The 17068-nt window shown below is 41.0% G+C and overlaps 2 protein-coding genes across 2 annotated transcripts in view; one reads left to right on the top strand and one right to left on the bottom strand.

Moving 5' to 3' along the window:
• The first annotated feature begins 754 nt into the window (after positions 1-754).
• LRRC31 (leucine rich repeat containing 31) overlaps positions 755-17068 on the top strand; it is a 20501-nt gene continuing 4187 nt past the window's right edge. Inside the window, exons 1-7 of the mRNA XM_074327652.2 lie at positions 755-1290; positions 6448-6591; positions 8291-8458; positions 10965-11132; positions 11363-11530; positions 12624-12791; positions 14542-14709. Of these exons, the coding sequence (XP_074183753.2) occupies positions 1101-1290; positions 6448-6591; positions 8291-8458; positions 10965-11132; positions 11363-11530; positions 12624-12791; positions 14542-14709 (1174 nt within the window). The 5' untranslated portion in view covers positions 755-1100. The remainder of the gene's footprint in view (positions 1291-6447; positions 6592-8290; positions 8459-10964; positions 11133-11362; positions 11531-12623; positions 12792-14541; positions 14710-17068) is intronic.
• Positions 12687-17068, bottom strand: part of LRRIQ4 (leucine rich repeats and IQ motif containing 4) — a 19352-nt gene continuing 14970 nt past the window's right edge. Inside the window, exon 6 of the mRNA XM_074327665.2 lies at positions 12687-12798. The gene's annotated coding sequence lies outside the window, so the exon portion shown is untranslated. The remainder of the gene's footprint in view (positions 12799-17068) is intronic.

Raw genomic sequence — 17068 nt, 5'->3', positions numbered from 1 at the left:
GAATCTGAAATTCCATTTACAGTCTCATTTTTTCAGTTTAAATCTTTAACCTCCACTTAAAATGTAAGCAAATCCCAGGAAGGATAACAGACTGACCTTCATGCATCTTTAGCCTTAAATCACACCAGAACCTTCCCTTACCTCCCCACCTCCCCCCCACACATCCCTTTCTACAGGCAAACTAGAATTAACTCCTGGAGCCAACCACTAGGCTTTTTATGCCCGGAAATGTTTGAGCCTGCCGTTTTTTTCTGCCTGGAACACTTTCCCCTCTCTTTTCTTTTTAGCTAACTCCTAGTGCTTTAAAAACACAGGCAATGTCACTCACTGCTCAAAGTCTGTTCTCCAGGAAGGCAGGCTTAGTCCAACTGTGGGTTCCTGATGACTTCGTCCTCTCCTCCCTGATGGTCTTAGCCACGTGTAATCTTTGGCATATAGGTCTATCTTCCTATCAGGTTAAGACATGCGCTATATCTTGTTCTTGACTGAATCTCTTGCATCTAGAACAATATCTGGCCCATAAGAGGTTCTGTTTGGGGAATGAATGAATTCTTTACTGTTAATGTGTTTTTAATAGGGTGGTGGTGCAGGGCTGGAGTAGACAGTAGAAATGCCAAGAGAGAACAAAGCAGTATACAAAGAGAAGAGACTGGTATCACTGAAGGCAAACTCCTCTGGGTGACAGTTTTGCAAAGGTCCAGAGACCGCTGAAACGCATGCTAAATCCTCTTTTACTACCTCTCTTAGAAGGGAACTCTAATTGACTCCTGAAATTTAACAGGTGTGGACACATTTGAGGCACTTGCCATAGTGGTGTTTCATAACCTGTATCTCACACAATAAAATAGGGCAAAGTTAAAAACTCAAATTTGCCTCTGTTACCATCTGTTGGTTCCCGGATCCTGAGTTACATCATTCTTATTTTTACATTAAACATTACCAGTAATAAAAACAGAAGGATATGGGGAAATAAAAACTTGTGTAGGAAAGTTCTGACTTCACCCAGGCTTGACAGAGTCTTTTTTCCTTCTCAGAAATCCTAGAAAACGGAAAACAACAGGAACACATCTCATTCAGAAAGACCCCCTTTCAATTTGACCATGAGTCAAACAAGGAAGAAAACTTCCTCAAATGAAGAAACCAAACCCCAGACTTCGTTTGTCAACAAATTTCTCAGGGGCTCAAAACTCAGGTCCTCCAAAGCTGAAAGCAGGAAAGAGAGCAATGACCTTAAAACAACTGATTTCCAACCCAGCGATGCGACACAGAAGACTCCCACTGTAGACACCGGTAAACTTCTGACTGCTGTTATTTGTTTATTTTTTAAAATAAGGTTTTCCCCTAAAGAGATCATTGGGCTAAACTAAACCTAATATGAGTCTCTGTCTCAACATTTATTATGTTACATAAATACTTTAAGTACATGGTTAATTTTACTTTTAAATTATCAAAAGTACTATAATACTACAGAAAGGTGTAGCGAAAATATATAATTTCCTCTCTTTCTAACACAAATGATCATTTCTACAAGATTTCTGTTCAGTCTTTTGTCCATATGCATGTATTTACGTTCAGTTGACTGGTCCATAACCATTGACTGAGTGACTACTATGTTCCTGCCACTGTATTTTTGCATGTTCAAAACACAGCCATGAAAACCAGGATCTAATGTAAACAAAGAACCAAATGCAGGTCCAGTTGCAGTGTTGATAAGTGATATGAAGAAGCAAAGCGGGCTAAGTAGAGAATGATAAGATGGAGGGCCTATTTTAGATGGGGTTGAAGGAAAGGCGTCCCGTGTGGTGGCACTGGAGCAGAGATCTGAATAAAGTCACCCATGGAACGAATGAATAAAGCCAGTCACATAAGCATTTGTGGGAATAGCTTTCCAGACAAAGGGAACAGTACATGCAAAGGCCCAACATGAGACTGAGCCTGGAGTATCTGAGAGGGAGCCAGGAGGTCTGGGATGCTGAAGCACGGTGACAGATGAGGAGAAGAAGAGAGTAACAGGACACAAGTCAGCGACATCGCTGGAGGCCAGGACAGGCACCTTTTGTAGATACATTAACTTACAAATCCCTTTTGAGCTTACATAGAGCTGTGATCCTACTTCTGTGACATACTATTATGCTGTTCAATTCCCACATTGCTTCATGATGTTCCCAAGAATAGTTTTAACCGCTGCATAATATTCCATTGTATGTATATATCTTAATTATTTAATACATCTTTTTTTTTTTTTGCCCCTCAATGAATATTTTTGGCTTTCTCTCTTCCTTATTCCCTGTTTCACGGTATTTCAGCTTTTCTTTTTAGTGTAAGTTCCCAGAACAGAGATTACAAATTCAAGGGTTATGAAAATAAAAAGTGCGAAATCTCCCTCCAAAGTTACATGCCATATACAAGGCCATTAAGTTAAATGTATTTTTAAAACATTTAAAACTTTTTATACGAACAGACAAAAGTAGATAGAATAGTATGAGTCCCCATGATTACATCTCTCTAACAATTATTAACCCATGGCCAATCTTGTTTCATTTATACCTACCCTCATTTCCATCAGATTATTTGCATTAAACACCAAAAATAATATCATGTTACCTGTAAGTAGATTAAATGTACTTTAAATATATTTTTGTAAATAGAAAGTGAAAATGTACTTTAAAGGTAGACAATCTCTATAAGAAAATTGTTACTATTTGTTCTAAAGTCTGCTTTGGAGCGTTAGGAATGTGGTTAATGAATACCTGTAATGATGAGTGGATTAAAAGTGCAAAACCAGGCAGCGGGCTATCCCTGCTGGGCAACATTGGCTGCTCAAGCCATTACTGGCTTTTCTGTTTCCATTTCTCTCAAAAGTCAGTGGCTGCTGGTGTCGTGTTAATGCTGGGACTTGGTTCCTCCCCTCTGTTACTATTCTGGCTCTCATCTCGTGCCTGGACCACTGCCACATCTTCCTAACTGGTTTCTCCCCTTCTTGTCTTGTTCACTTGCCAACCTGTCCTCCACACTGCCAACAGATGTGGTGTCTCTCACCTGCTTAAAATCCTTTACTGAGTCCCTCTTGCCTTGAAGAGAAAGTCTACACTCCCAAGCACGTCTTCAGGGCATGCATGTCCCATTGGGTATCTCTTCACGACTTTGGCCTTCCCGCAACCTCACGTTCATCCTCTACTGACATTCTGATTTACTTGCAGTTTCCTAAACTGGCCACGTTCTCCAAGTGGTTCCCTACGCCTAGGAAAACCTTCCTTTGTGTCACCGTCCTCCCTTTGCACCCCTCTACTATTTATCCCTCCCTCACATGCCCCCACGTGGCTAAATCTCACTCATTCTTTAAGGTGAAATTCATGCACCACTTTCTCTTGGAAGCTTGCCAAGACCTACCCATCGGACCAGAGGAACTTCCTGTCAGTACCGTGTGCTGCCACGCACCCTCTGCACACCTCGACCATTGCACTTCTCCTCTGTGTCATGACCGTGGCTTTCCTGTCTGTCTCTTCCATCAGACAGGCAGCTCCTTGCAAACAGGAACTTGATATCTTGGTTCCCTGTATAGCACCACCCAAGTTACAAACATGTAAGGATGTTTTATGAAAGCATTGGGATCCCTGGTCATAAACAACAGAAACCAATCCTTCCAGATTTAAGTTGGAAAATAACTTAATGAGAAGATACTGTTTAGTTCACAGAATTGCCTGGAGAAGCAAGAGCTTGGTTCAGTGATAGAGCAGCCAGGAAAAGGCCCAAATCACTCCACAGAACTGATCATGTGTGACCACAGAGCACCAGCCTTCCCACCTCAGCCCACCTGTAGCAGCTCGGACTCATCGGTTTTATATACTGAGCTGTGACATAAAACATCCTTCAAAGAAAGGGTTTCATAGACTTATAAAAACTGAAATACACGGTCTGGGAGGAGATATCCCGGGGTCTCATAAATTGGTACCCATATTTATACATAGATTTTTTTTTTGATAAAGATTTATTATGTAGGTTTATTTTGGTAATTGAAAAACTATAAAGTTAATATTTATTCATTCATTCAATTATTTGTTCATTCAACAAATATTTACCAAGCACCTGTCATGTAGATGACACTGTGGAGTCCCACCTCCTTGGATGGCCCCAGTAAATTTAAGTCACTATACTCCTGAGAAAGGAACCAGGCAGGAATTATAGTATCCATTTTATAGATGCGTAAACCAAGGCTCAGAGAATTAAGTGACTTGCTCACCTGAGGGACCCATGATTTCAACCAGGTCTTCCAATTGTGCTGTCTTGGACTTGCCAATCATATCAAACATCACAGAGCACCCAAATAGAATGTAATTTGAGAAGAGATTTCTGAGTCTGTCAATTGGTAGGTGATTGTTGGTGACTTTTGAGATAAAATTTATCTGGATAGGTAAGTATGGCAACCAGAATGCGGAAGGTTAATTGGTAAATGTGATGAAGAAGTGGGGGGGGAGCAAGTTCAAACAACTATTTCCAAATACTTGACAGGAAAGAAGATGATTGATGACACAGTGGCTTAAGGAGAAAACAAAGGAAAAAGTTTTGGTGGGGCTGGAATTTGAGCATGATTGTAGGCTGAACTTTTGGAGATAAAAAGCTTAAAAACAAAAGAGAAAACACAATAAGATGTCATGCAGAGAAATTTTTTTAAACACAAAAATTTTAAAACCTACACATAAGGGGCTTTGGAGCATACTGTTCTGGGTTCAAATTCTGACTCGGTGACTTAGTAATTAACAGGCTCTCTGAGTCTCTGTTTCCGAATCTGTGCAGTAGTGTGATTGTGACTCCTTAAGTTTACACAAAATGCTCTGTACTCACTGGTGAGTAAGGGGCAGTCCCTCCTCATCTCCCACCCACAACACTCCCAAAATTAGGGTTGCCACATAAAATAAGTGAAATTTTTGGGACATACTTTAACTAAACAATTCCTTGTTTACCAGAAGTTAAAATTTTTTTTTATAATTTATTTTTTAAATTTATTGGGGTGACAATTGTTAGTAAATTTACATAGATTTCAGGTGTACAATTCTGTATTACATCATCTATAAATCCCATTGTGTGTTCACCACCCAGAGTCAGTTCTCCTTCCATCACCATATATTTGACCAAAGTTTAAATTTAATTGGACGTGCTATTCTTGTTTTTCCTAGATCTGGCAACCCTACCCAAAATAAAATGTCTTGTATTCAATGTGCCATGATAAAATTGAAGTCCAGAATGAAGAGGTAAAATGGGGGTGGTGTTGCCTCCTACTGGTGGAATGTGGCAACACCAATCATCCCAGTAAAGATGTACACCCTATGGATGGTTTTCATAAAAATAGCAAGTCACAAGGCACCCTGTGGAGGAGAGGTGGAGTTTTTATTATCCTGCTAATATTTTAGTTTGAATTTATTACTACCGTCATTCCACTATCTTTTAATTTTCATGTATATAAATACATATATTAGCTATGTGGTTTTATACATTTTTGTCAAGGTACTAGGACATTATTGTACATTTGTAACATGTTTTCCTATTGGATTCCAGCATACTCTTTGTATATTTCAAATTTTATGTTTCCACTTACAAAACCTCTTTAATGTCACTGTCAATACATGCATATATATTTTTTCTTACAAAAGTATGGTGTGTTTTATGTGTCAAATGCTGGCACAAACATTAGGTAAAGGTCTGGTACATAACAGGTGCTCAAAAAAATGATAGGGGTTTTTAAAAATTATTTTAATGATATCATGTTAGTATAGTGTTACTACAGAGGAACTAGGTGAGGGTGCCACACAAGTAGCCGCTAATAACAAGAGGACAAATGAGACTCTCTGAATGTATTCTCTGGCAGGCGTTGAGAGAACACAAAAGGTGTGCAGCCACTACTCTCTTGGGATTTGTCAATTTAATGAATAGCCCAGGAAATGAGCAGCAAGTGTTTCATCCGCTGTAGCTCATCCGCAGTGATTGTAATGCTTCCCCTTCTTCACCTATTTAGTTAGGAGGCAAACACCTGTGCTTCCACACACCTGCCCACAGGCCAGCAGTTGCATCCACCAGAGCGATCTCTGCTCCCTTCCAGCCGCACTCCTCGTGTTAACCGCTGTGCTAACAAGTTTACCTCTTGGTCAGGAACACAAGGCCATCTCAACGCTGAGAAGCACAGGTCAGACCATGAAAGAAAAACCATCGAGTTCCTCAGGCTCTTTTGTAAGAAAAGGATCACGGGACTGGCCGGGGTAGAGCACCTGGAGGCAGGAACGGAGATTTTGTCCCTGGTAAATGCTTTCCTTTCTGAGTTGAGGTTTCCCAAGGGACCAGTTCAGGGTTGTTGTCAGTCTTCTTGTTTTTTGTTTGTTTGTTGTTTGTGATCATTATGCATCTTCAATACTATCTGTCATTAACAGCAAATTCTTCTTTGTTCTTATAATCTAGCTAAGCCTCTCACTTCAGAAATGGAATTGGGACCCAGGTTGGAGAAAAATGAGCAGTTCCTGCAGAAGCTGGGCAAAAAGGCTGTGGACAAGTGTCTCGATCTGAACAACAGCAGATTATCAACAGCAGATGTGCGGGAAGTGGGTGTGTATGCAGTTGACTTCGCACTAAGGAACAACACAGGGCCGTAAGGTTGAGATGAGCAAGCAAAACACTCATTACTTATTTCATAACCCAAGGTTTGCAGGGTGGCCCCAGACAACTCAGGCACAGCAGCTGCACCAATAATATTTTTTAAACAAGTTTATTCATCCTTCCCCCACTTTCGAAGATTTGAGCTGAGGTTAGGAGGAACAGTCATTTGTTTGTTTTTCCTGAGCAATTTTACCTTCCTACTGATTGCTTCTTGCTCCCTGAAAAACATCTGTTCTTACATATGATATAAACTCATGAAACTCAGCCATAAAACTGAAGCTTCTTGGGAATTTTAAGGGTGTTGTGTTGTTTATCTGTGGAATGAATAATACAACTACCAGCAATGATTGCTTATACCTTTTTGTACACAAAAGTATCACTACCCTTTGTTACACCTAAGCAGGAGTTTAATTGTGAAGAACCCCCAGCCCACACCACCATGTCACCTTTCTGCCTCACTTTTTCTCAGATACTTTAAATTAAGCCTTTAAACAAATAAGATGTGTCTACCAACAGAAAGCAATCAAAAAACTGTATTTTGAATGAGGGGTACTTGACTATTTTCATTAAAATCCCTGCCATTATATTTTGGACAATTCTCTGATGGGGAACTCTCAGCATGCCTGTGGTTCTCAAATCTGTGTGTCAGAATGACTTGTCGAGCTGATGGAAACACAGGTACTTGAGTCCAACCCAAATCCCTTGAATCGGAATCTCTGAGTGGGCCCCAGGAACCCTGGTGTTTTTTTTTATTCCTTCTTAATGTATTCAATAGACTTATACTTTGTCAAGTTAGGATCGTGGTGAAAAAGATGCAATTGCTAACGTGCTTTGAATGCTACTGAAAAGAAAACAATTTTTCACTCCTAAGCAAGGCCTCAGAATTTTGGAAGGCCGGGAGTTGCTGTGCCTGTAACTAACGAACTGCTGTTTTCTGACTGCTGTCACCATTTTAACATTCAAGATAGATATTTAAAAGCAAATACGCCTTATGCTCTCTATGTTGGCATTTCCACTCTTATGGTCTCGTTGCTGCAGGAGATAAAGATGGCCTTTGAGAATCTTTTTCACAGAGAAGAACTTCACTTGTTATGATCAATGGCAGAGACTCAGAGAAAGTTCCAATCAGGCTTTGTGCCTGTCTACACCTCCACATGTTGGTCCATTTAAGTATAACAGGAGCTTTTTAAGGTGGTGATACCCAAGTAATCCAGATTAAAGTAAAAGGTAACGGGCAGCCTCAATCTCAGCAATCCTGGCACATCCAATAGGATGACAGGTGACGAACCTCAGAGGGTTTTGCAAAATAAAAGCACTAGATACACTTTACAATGACAGTAATCATGGGGTTACCACTCCCATGACAATGATGGAAGTCCCATGTAATCTTATGGAGACACCACTGCATTTTCAGAATGGAGTTCTTTGGCAGAAATGGAAAACCACCCTAAGAAATAGGAAATGGAACTGTCCCAGTCTCTCCAATTGCAAGGCTGAGAGATCCTTGCTTTGCTGAAAGTCCACATACCTATGGCCCCTCTATCCTCTTACAGTGCAAAACTGTATCTTGTGCGTGTAGGCAATGAATCCTATTTACTACACATCACAAATTACATATGCAAATCTATTTTCTTTTGTTCGTGTCTAGTTGCTTTGCTGCCTTCTCTCCCAGACTTGGAAAAACTGGATATTTCCTGGAATGATTTCGTAGGTGGAACCCTCCAGTCAATCACCGAGCAAATACATCTTGTCTGCAAGTTAAAAAGCCTGAGGCTGGGTAGTTGCAGACTTACCACGGATGATGTTCGAGCACTGGGTATGATGAATGCTTCCCACGAAACACTTCACTTACAGCACCTTTGCAGCCCGACTCTCAAGGGCAAACCATCTGGGTCACCACCCCTTTGGGTGCTAATGGATGAGAGTACTGCACACAAAGCAATGCGGTGTGGAGCAGGAAGGAGCACCACTTCTCAAGTGCTTTGTAACCTGTACCCAGCACTGTGCTAAGCCCTGGGACAGAGAAGGGAACAGAACTGACTGGGAGCCTGCTCTCAGGAAGCTTAAATGGAGAGAGTGTAAAACTTGCTCACTCTGTTAACCTCTTTCGTAAAATAGAGGAGTTGAGGTAGATAATGATTAAGTTCTTTTCCAGTTCCAAAATCATCTCCTATGGTTTTCTACTCCCATGTAAAATAATGATCAAAACTATTTTTCAACTAAAAGGAATGGTTTAAATGGAAATAGAACCTCAATTAAGTTAGTTTATATGCCGAACATAAAATAACACAGAACATAGGATAAAATTTGTCATGCTACTAACCCAACTGCTTTACTAAAATGCTTGCTGGTTTTAGATGTCATTAATACTTTTTTGTTCTTTTGATCTGAAGTTTCTTTCGATGATGTATTTTGATCATTTACATCTCTGCAGAAATTTCTGTAAAAACAACATAATTCATACTAAATGTCTTCTCTGTAATTGGCAAGTCCAAGATAGTACAATTGGAAGACTTGGTTGAAATCCAAATGACCTTCCATAGAAAATGGGGGCCAGCGAACAACTCCAGGCCCACCCTTCTTATAGCTGAGAAAAACATATCTCAGAGCTGGCCAGATCCTGGTTCAAATCCTAGTCCCACTTCTAACTAGCTTTGTGACAGTGGACAACTTACTGAAACTTTCTGAGCCTCAGGTTTCTTACCTTTGAAATGAGGGTGATATCCAACTCCAAAAATTGTTGTGAGGATTAAATAATTTCTCTAAATCACCTACCACATACCTGGCACATAATAGGTGCTTAGTAATTGATAGTTGCTCCTTTCCCTATTCCCTCATCCAAAATGACCTTTCTGTGTTTTCACTTGAGCAATTTAGCTGGTTAACAGCTGGTTATCGTGTAGCAGAGTCACAAATTTAACACACTGTTACTCAGGCATGAAAAGAAAATGTAGTTTCTTTATTTTCTTTGATTAATCTTTTTCATGATCCTCTATCCTTAAGAAACCAGGAACTGGAATGTCTGCCCTGGGACACACTCCAAACCAATCTGGTCCAGAAGAGACTGTGCACCTTTGTCACTCTGATGTCTTGTGTCCTTTGCCCTCTCCCAGAGTCTTTTTGCTTCTCTGGAAGGATTTCTGCATCTTCTCATTTCAGAGCAGCTTTCTTTAGCCTTCACGGCGGATGGGGTACAGGGATAATAAATGGTGTACTGATGGAGAACATCAATCAGGGGCATTTCCACATTATTACACTTGTTACAATTGCTTAGTGCATTACGGCAAATGCATAGCCCTCCAGTACCATGAGCACTGCAGACATAGCTAATCAGTCTTACACTCTTTCTCCCTGTTCCTGGGGGACACTTCAGGCCTATAGAAAGCCACCCCCAATTGACTGGCGATGAACACCTGTGCTGGGAGAATGCTTATATTAACAGGGGGCTCCTGGACTCCTAAAACCTTAATCCATACAATGAATAAGCACTGGTAGGAGTCCAAGCCCAGTAGCAGACAGTGTAAAGAGGCTTCTGGATGCAGGGGGCTGTCCAGCACTCTTGTTTGGTGTTAAGATTGACTCTGCACATTGGAAAGTATATTTTCTGTGTGTGGCTCCCCATCCTGTTCTCCCCAAGGCAGTGAAAATCATTCCTAAGGCTGATCTCCCCTGTCACCTCCCCTGTTTTTGCCCAGCCTCCTTTCTATAGCCCGTGGATACTTTCCTGTGTGAAATGATTTCAGAAATGTCAAGTTTTCCTTCTTTCTCACTGCACCCTCCTCTACCCCCAAAGTCTTCATGGCTGTTACGAGCTGCTAGTGCCTGATGCTCTATTATTAGTTCTTTTCTGCACTGGTCAGTTCAGTTGTATGTGACATTCCTGACGTCAAAGTGAGCTTTACCCCCGTGGGGGCCAGGGCCTGGCTTTGCCTCGTTTCTACCTCTGGCTAAGCTTCTCAGCAATGCCACTTCCAGAGAGGGTAGATGAGAGAAAGTAGATGGACTAATCAAATGTTTACTACCACAAAAACTCAGTAAAACCACCCTACTGACAGGTGGATTATTTTTTACAATAAATTTTTACAATAATTTTACGTAAGCATAGCTTCAGATCTTTGGAGGGACTAGATATATTGTGGCTGTAAATACAAGGCTCCCCCTGCTGGGAGCGGGTGGAAACTGGGTCCTTTTCTTCTCTGTTCCTTGGCAACTAACCAGTACCTGGCCAAGCTTCCATTCTCCATAAATAATGGTTGGACTGGTTTTGAAATGAACTCCCTGCTTGCGGACTAGTGATCAATCTTTGCGCCGTTTTGTAACAGGAGAAGCACTTAAAGCGATACCTGAACTTGAAGAGCTGAATTTGTCCTGGAACAGTAAGGTGGGAGGAAACTTGCCTCTGATCCTCCAGAATTTCCAAGAAGGGAGCAAGATACAAACGCTGGAACTTGTGGATTGTGCCCTCACAACAGAAGATGGGGTGTTTGTGGGTAAGTGAAGTTTGGAAGAGTCCTTTCTAGAAAAAAAAAATACAAAAATGTCCATGATTGGATAGCTTGAGAGTCAGAGTTGGCTGTTTTCTCTTACCCTGAATTGAAAAAGTGACTCACTCACTCCATCCCAGGTCACACGAGGCTGCACTTCTCTCCTGCCTGCCCCAGCTTGCACACCCTGCATTTTTACTGAGTTGCTCTGTTTGTTCCGATTCTCTTCCTTCCAGGTCAGTTGCTACCTATGCTGCAAAGTCTTGAAGTACTTGATCTTTCCATTAACAGAAACATCGGTGGCAGTCTAAACAGTATTGCTCAGGGATTAAAAAGTACCTCAAATCTGAAAGTATTGAAGTTACATTCATGTGGATTATCACAAAAGAGTGTCAAAGTATTGGGTGAGTTAGCAATGACTGAAGTTTATGTATATATACATATATATACCGTGTTTCCCCGAAAATAAGACCTAGCTGGACCATCAGCTCTAATGCGTCTTTTGGAGCAAAAATTAATATAAGACCCGGTCTTATTTTACTATAATATAAGACCGGGTCTTATATAATATATGATATGATATGATATGATATATGATATGATATGATATGATATGATATGATATGATATGATATGATATGATACTGGGTTTTGTATTAATTTTTGCTCCAAAAGACGCATTAGAGCTAATTGTCTGGCTAGGCCTTATTTTCGGGGAAACATGGTATAAACTTATTTTATATATAATTTTATTTTATAATTGTATATACAATTTTATTTCATATTTAATTTTTTAAACTGTTAGGAAATACAACACAATGTAAATAGTAGTTATGTTGGGGAATAAGATTATAAGTAATTTATATCTTCTTTATGTGTTATTTTCTTTTACAGTGAGCATATACTTTCATTATTATAAAATAACCTTTTAAAATGGCTGAATTGGAAAAGACCAGGATATTTTAGGCCTGAGATAGATACTCAGTAAAATAAGTTTGTGCTATTAACACTCTCCATTTTTCTCTTACTTTTGACAATATCAGCATTAGGTTATGCTCAGTAGTAGGAAGGACTTGTACTAATAAAAACAACGGCTTCAGTGGCATCTGTAGTTAAAACTTATTTCCCTATATAAAGCATCCACAGTAAGGGAGACTATGAAATGAAGTTGTGTTTTTCCCTTCAATTTACAGGGCCTGTAATATCCTTCTCACTGGCAGTTTGAGTTAATCTAGAATTCTATGAAAACACCAAAGCTCAAGTGTAGTAAGAGAGCCATCAGTGGCTGGATACCGGTCAAAACTTTTATGTGTTTGAAGCCATGTCAGGTCCAAAGAGGACTAGATGGTAGGAAGTCTACAGTTATTCCTCCCTCCTGGCTTTTGTAAACATGGCGTATTTTCTCAGCCTTCCTTCTGCACACCTGCCCCCTCCCCTGCTCCACACTTTCCTACCATCTTGTAATATGTCAGAGTGGGATTTTTACTTTCCTTGTAGATGCTGCTTTTAAATACTTGGGTGAGCTGAGGAACCTCGACCTTTCCTGCAACAAGGAGCTAGGTGGAGGTTTTGAAGACTCACCAGCTCAGTTGGCCACGTTGGAGCATCTGGAAGTCCTGGATCTTCACCGGTGCTCACTAACGGCAGGCGATGTGATGTCACTGAGTAGGTGCTGCAGGGCCAAGCAAAGAGTTTTGGAGCGTTGGCATATGTTTGGAAAGGTGGCAAATTTAAGATGTGCCCTTAAACTTACTGTTTATGAAATTACTGGGAGGATCAGATCAGAAAAGTTCTGTGAATGCCCGCAGTAGAGTATTTGGCATGTATTAAGTGCCCAGTACATGGTAGTGAGTCTGAATTACTCCGGCACAGATCTGTAAATGATCAGTGTGGCACTTGAAGGGTAAATTTTTAAATTTATGCTGCTGTTCAGAAATGAATCTGTTGGTGTCACAAAGTTTATTACAAACAGGGATGTAGAGAGAAAGCCAGTATGAAGGGTGTTGAGGCTTTCTGACTAATAAGTGAAGTTGAGCCACTTAGATACAAATTAAGTTACACAAGAAGTCAGTTGGGGTGGTGCTTAACCGGGGTACATTAAACCTTTAGGTAACTACACTTTCTACCCCAGATGTAGTCCTGTAATGACAATAATATGAGATGTATAAATGCAGTTTCCCGTAACAAACAGCAAGCATAGCCTTGAGATTAAGCGTTTTATTCCATCTGTAGCCACAATGAACCATCAAAATACATTCGGAATCTGATCACGGCTCACCATTTCGACCTCTACTACCCTGGCTCAGGCCATGGTCATTTTATGCCTAGATTATCGCGACAGTCCAAATGGGCACCCTCTTCCTCTATCACCCTGACGTCATTCTCTACCCGTTCCCCTCATTGACACCACTCTAGCCACACCTTCTGTGCCAATCCTCCCGCACACTAGCCCTGCTCTGTCCCTGAGGCCTTTGCTCTTGAGCTTTCTCCAGACCATGTGCTCCTTCCAGGTAGGGGTGCGTCTCCTTCAGCATCTCTCCTTTGCTCAAGCACAGGGGCTGGCACAGAGTTGGTACCCAGTAAGTAAATGGTTGTTGAATATGCTATTGAATGAATGACTCAATGGCCAAGAATGAAAAGAATTTTTAAGTTGTCTTTAGTATAGATTGGGGAAGAAAACAGTAAAATATGTTTTTAGGTCTAACATCTGTCTATTAGACCTGCTAAGTTATTTCTTAGGCTCTTATTCCTCAATTTGGGAAAATGAGAAGTGTTCAAGCTGTTCATGAAGATTTTAAAGTAACAAAACAATCCTTTTTTGAGCTCCAGGTAGAGTTTTGTTGGGGTATCATTATCCCCTTTATTTATGAGTGTCATACCCGGGGGACACACTCCTGAGTCATCAGTTCACCAGATTCCAAATAATGAATTTTCCTTGGTACAACTGAATAACATGAGTATCACATCTCATCTTGTTACTCAGAGGAACATTAGGCTGCTAGAGGACCTCAGTTGTTACCTCTGGTGTAATAGCGGAATTAGCCTCTCATCTCCATTCACAGCCACCAACATGGGTGAATGGTCCTGGAAAGCTAATGATTACTTAATAACTGTAGCAAATTGCACTGTTCTCCTTCTGCTTAATTTTGAAAAGATGGAAATGAAAATACATCCTGTTGATGTATTATGTATTAAGTACATAATACCTTATGTCATGTAATTAAACATTCTTCTATCTGCTCATTCTACATAGTGAAAGGGCTGGTTTCTGTGGTGTGTAAGACTGTATAAGGGAGGGCAGGGCTCAGGCCAGGGAGAGCTGGGCTTGCCAATCAAGCACATTGTGGGAACCAAACACCCAGAAGACTCTTTGTGAGATGGTACCTAAAACATGTCACTGTTACTATTTTAACAGCCCAGGTTATCCCTTTACTCTCGAATCTTCAAGAACTGGATTTGTCCACCAACAAAAACATGGGCAGCTCTTCTGAAAACCTACTCAGCAGGCTCCGATTTTTACCAGCATTGAAGTCATTACTAATCCACAACTGTGCTTTGGAAAGGGAGACTTTTACTGCCCTTGGTAAGAGAATTCCCCAGGAGGCCACAGTACAGTAACACCTGGGGTGGGGCGGGGGGGGGGGGGGGGGGGGCGGGGTCTCTCTTTCCCTACATGTCAATTTCTTTCCAAGACTCAGCCGTAGGCAAAGGTGAGAAGTACTAATTTGTCTTCTTTTCAGTAAATATGCTTTTGTAAAAGTGACCTTCTGAAGGGCACATAAATGACTGGCATTTGCACATTGAGCATTTAAAATTTAAAGTGTATATAACCAACTCTGGAGAACCACGTCCATGGTAACTTGTAATTTCAATAAGGCACCAATATAAATTGGAATTGCTGTCTGATGGGAAAAGGGAGGCAATTACTAGTGTGTAAGCCTAGCATCGACTTCCCAACAGGATTTGTTGTTCTCTCAGGGCTCTGGGCATGCCTGAAGGTCATGGATACAGCCCAGCTTACCTCAAGGGTCTAATGAATTTGACATTTCTGCCTAGTCAGGAGCAAATGCATCGCCAGCTAGTAGAGAGAGTCTTTTTGAGGCAAAGGGATATTGCAGTATTTCCTCAAATATACTATCCAGGCAGCCAGCACTTTGGGCACATGGTACCTTGTGATGGGGGGGGGGGGGTTCCCCTACTACGTTCAGTGATTCACTAGAAGAACTCACAGGTCTCTGCGTATAGTCATACCACTTTTGAGATTACAATGAAAAGATAAAAAGCAAAATCAGCAAAGGGAACGGTGCATGGGGCGAAGTCTGGGGGCAACCAAACACAAGTTTCCAAAAGTCCTCTCCCAGTAGAATCACACAGGACACACTCCATTCCTCCAGGAAGTTGTGATGATATGTGTGAAATACTGTCTACTGGGGAGACTTGCCTGAACCTTCAAGTCCAGGGTCTGTATTGGGGTTGGTCACACAGGCACCCTCTGCCTAGCACATACCAAAATTCCAGACTCACAGAAAGAAAGCTGACGTTCAGCATAAATTATTTGTACACAGACACTTAGGCACAGTGAACCACCCTTATTCAGGGAATGGTGGGAACACTTCCAAATTCCAATTTCCCAAATGTCACCGAAGGGCCAACCTTGCAAGTCAGCCTTTCTAGGGAGAGCAGTCTCAGGCCTGGTAGGTTCACTCTTTTTTACACATCTGCATAAGACTAGAGTGGTTGGATTCTGGTGCTTCCTGGATTATCATGAAAACAGTCCTTCCCTTTGACCTCCCGAAGTGTTGTCAGTTGACACTTCCTTAAAAATTGTACCATGGGCCAGACAAGGGCTGTTATTAATGAAATAAATGTATTCTATAATAAGTAGCTATTTATTAATATCTATTGATAGAAATAAATGCATATAATTTATCCCAAATTCTAAGAACTCTATATTTAAGGTACTCTTGTGCCCATTTTCAGCCCAAATATTTTTTTCAGCCCACAAAAACTTGGTCTTTGTCACGTACTGCTCCCAGCTTTGCTCATCTCATTGTCCACACGTCTGGATGACACAAAGTTGCAGATATGTACCTTTCAGATCAGGAGTTCTTAATGTGAAGACCATGGACCACCCCCCACCCAGGTCAATCTGTAGTTAATCTATAATTATACTTGGGGAAGAGGGCTGTGAACTCCCTAAAATTGATTGCAATTATTTTATGGGGGGAGTGCATGGTACCTTTCCTGGCTCCAGTGTACGTGGAATCAGGTTGTCTGAAATCAAATCCTGGCACTGGCTCTTGAGACCTGAGGTACTGAACATCTCTGTGCTTTGGTTTCCTTGTCAGGAAAATGTAAAATGAAATACTAATATCCTACCTCATAGGGTGTATGGATTAAATAGGTTAATGCATGTAAAGTTCATGGAAAGATGCCTGGCACATAGTAAATGTCCAATAAGTGTTAGTTGTTGATATTATTATGGGGAGAGAGTCTATAAATTCCATTTAAAAAATATATTGGATCTTTTCACTACCCAATGGCTGCCCGTAACACCTCTGGTAAAATTCAAATTCCTTCATATGGTCTAAGAGGCCCAGATGATCTGGCCCCAGAAACTCTCAGCCGCTCTCCCCCTTGCTCCCTGAACTCAGCCTTAGTTGATTTCTCTCAGTTCCTTCATATCACCAAGCTCTTTCCTGCCTCTAACTACCCCAACCCCCATTCTTTCCTGAGGAGCGCTGACTTCAGGTCTCAGTGTAAACATCCCCTTCTAAAACACCTCCTTCTAAGACTTTAGAAGCCCCTGTATCTTCTTTACAGCCTTTATCAAAATTTATAATTATGTGTTTATTTGTGTGGTTTTTCAATGTCCATATTTCTCTCAGACTGTAACCTTCTTCAGGGCAAAGACTGTATTTATTCTTCACTGCAGATCCAGA

The sequence above is a fragment of the Rhinolophus sinicus genome, chromosome 17 (genome assembly GCF_057876585.1).
Source record: "Rhinolophus sinicus isolate RSI-liver-muscle chromosome 17, RSI-T2T, whole genome shotgun sequence".
Classification (NCBI taxonomy): domain Eukaryota; kingdom Metazoa; phylum Chordata; class Mammalia; order Chiroptera; family Rhinolophidae; genus Rhinolophus; species Rhinolophus sinicus.
Note: the sequence above shows the minus strand (reverse complement) of the source record. Positions and strands in the feature narration are given on the sequence as shown.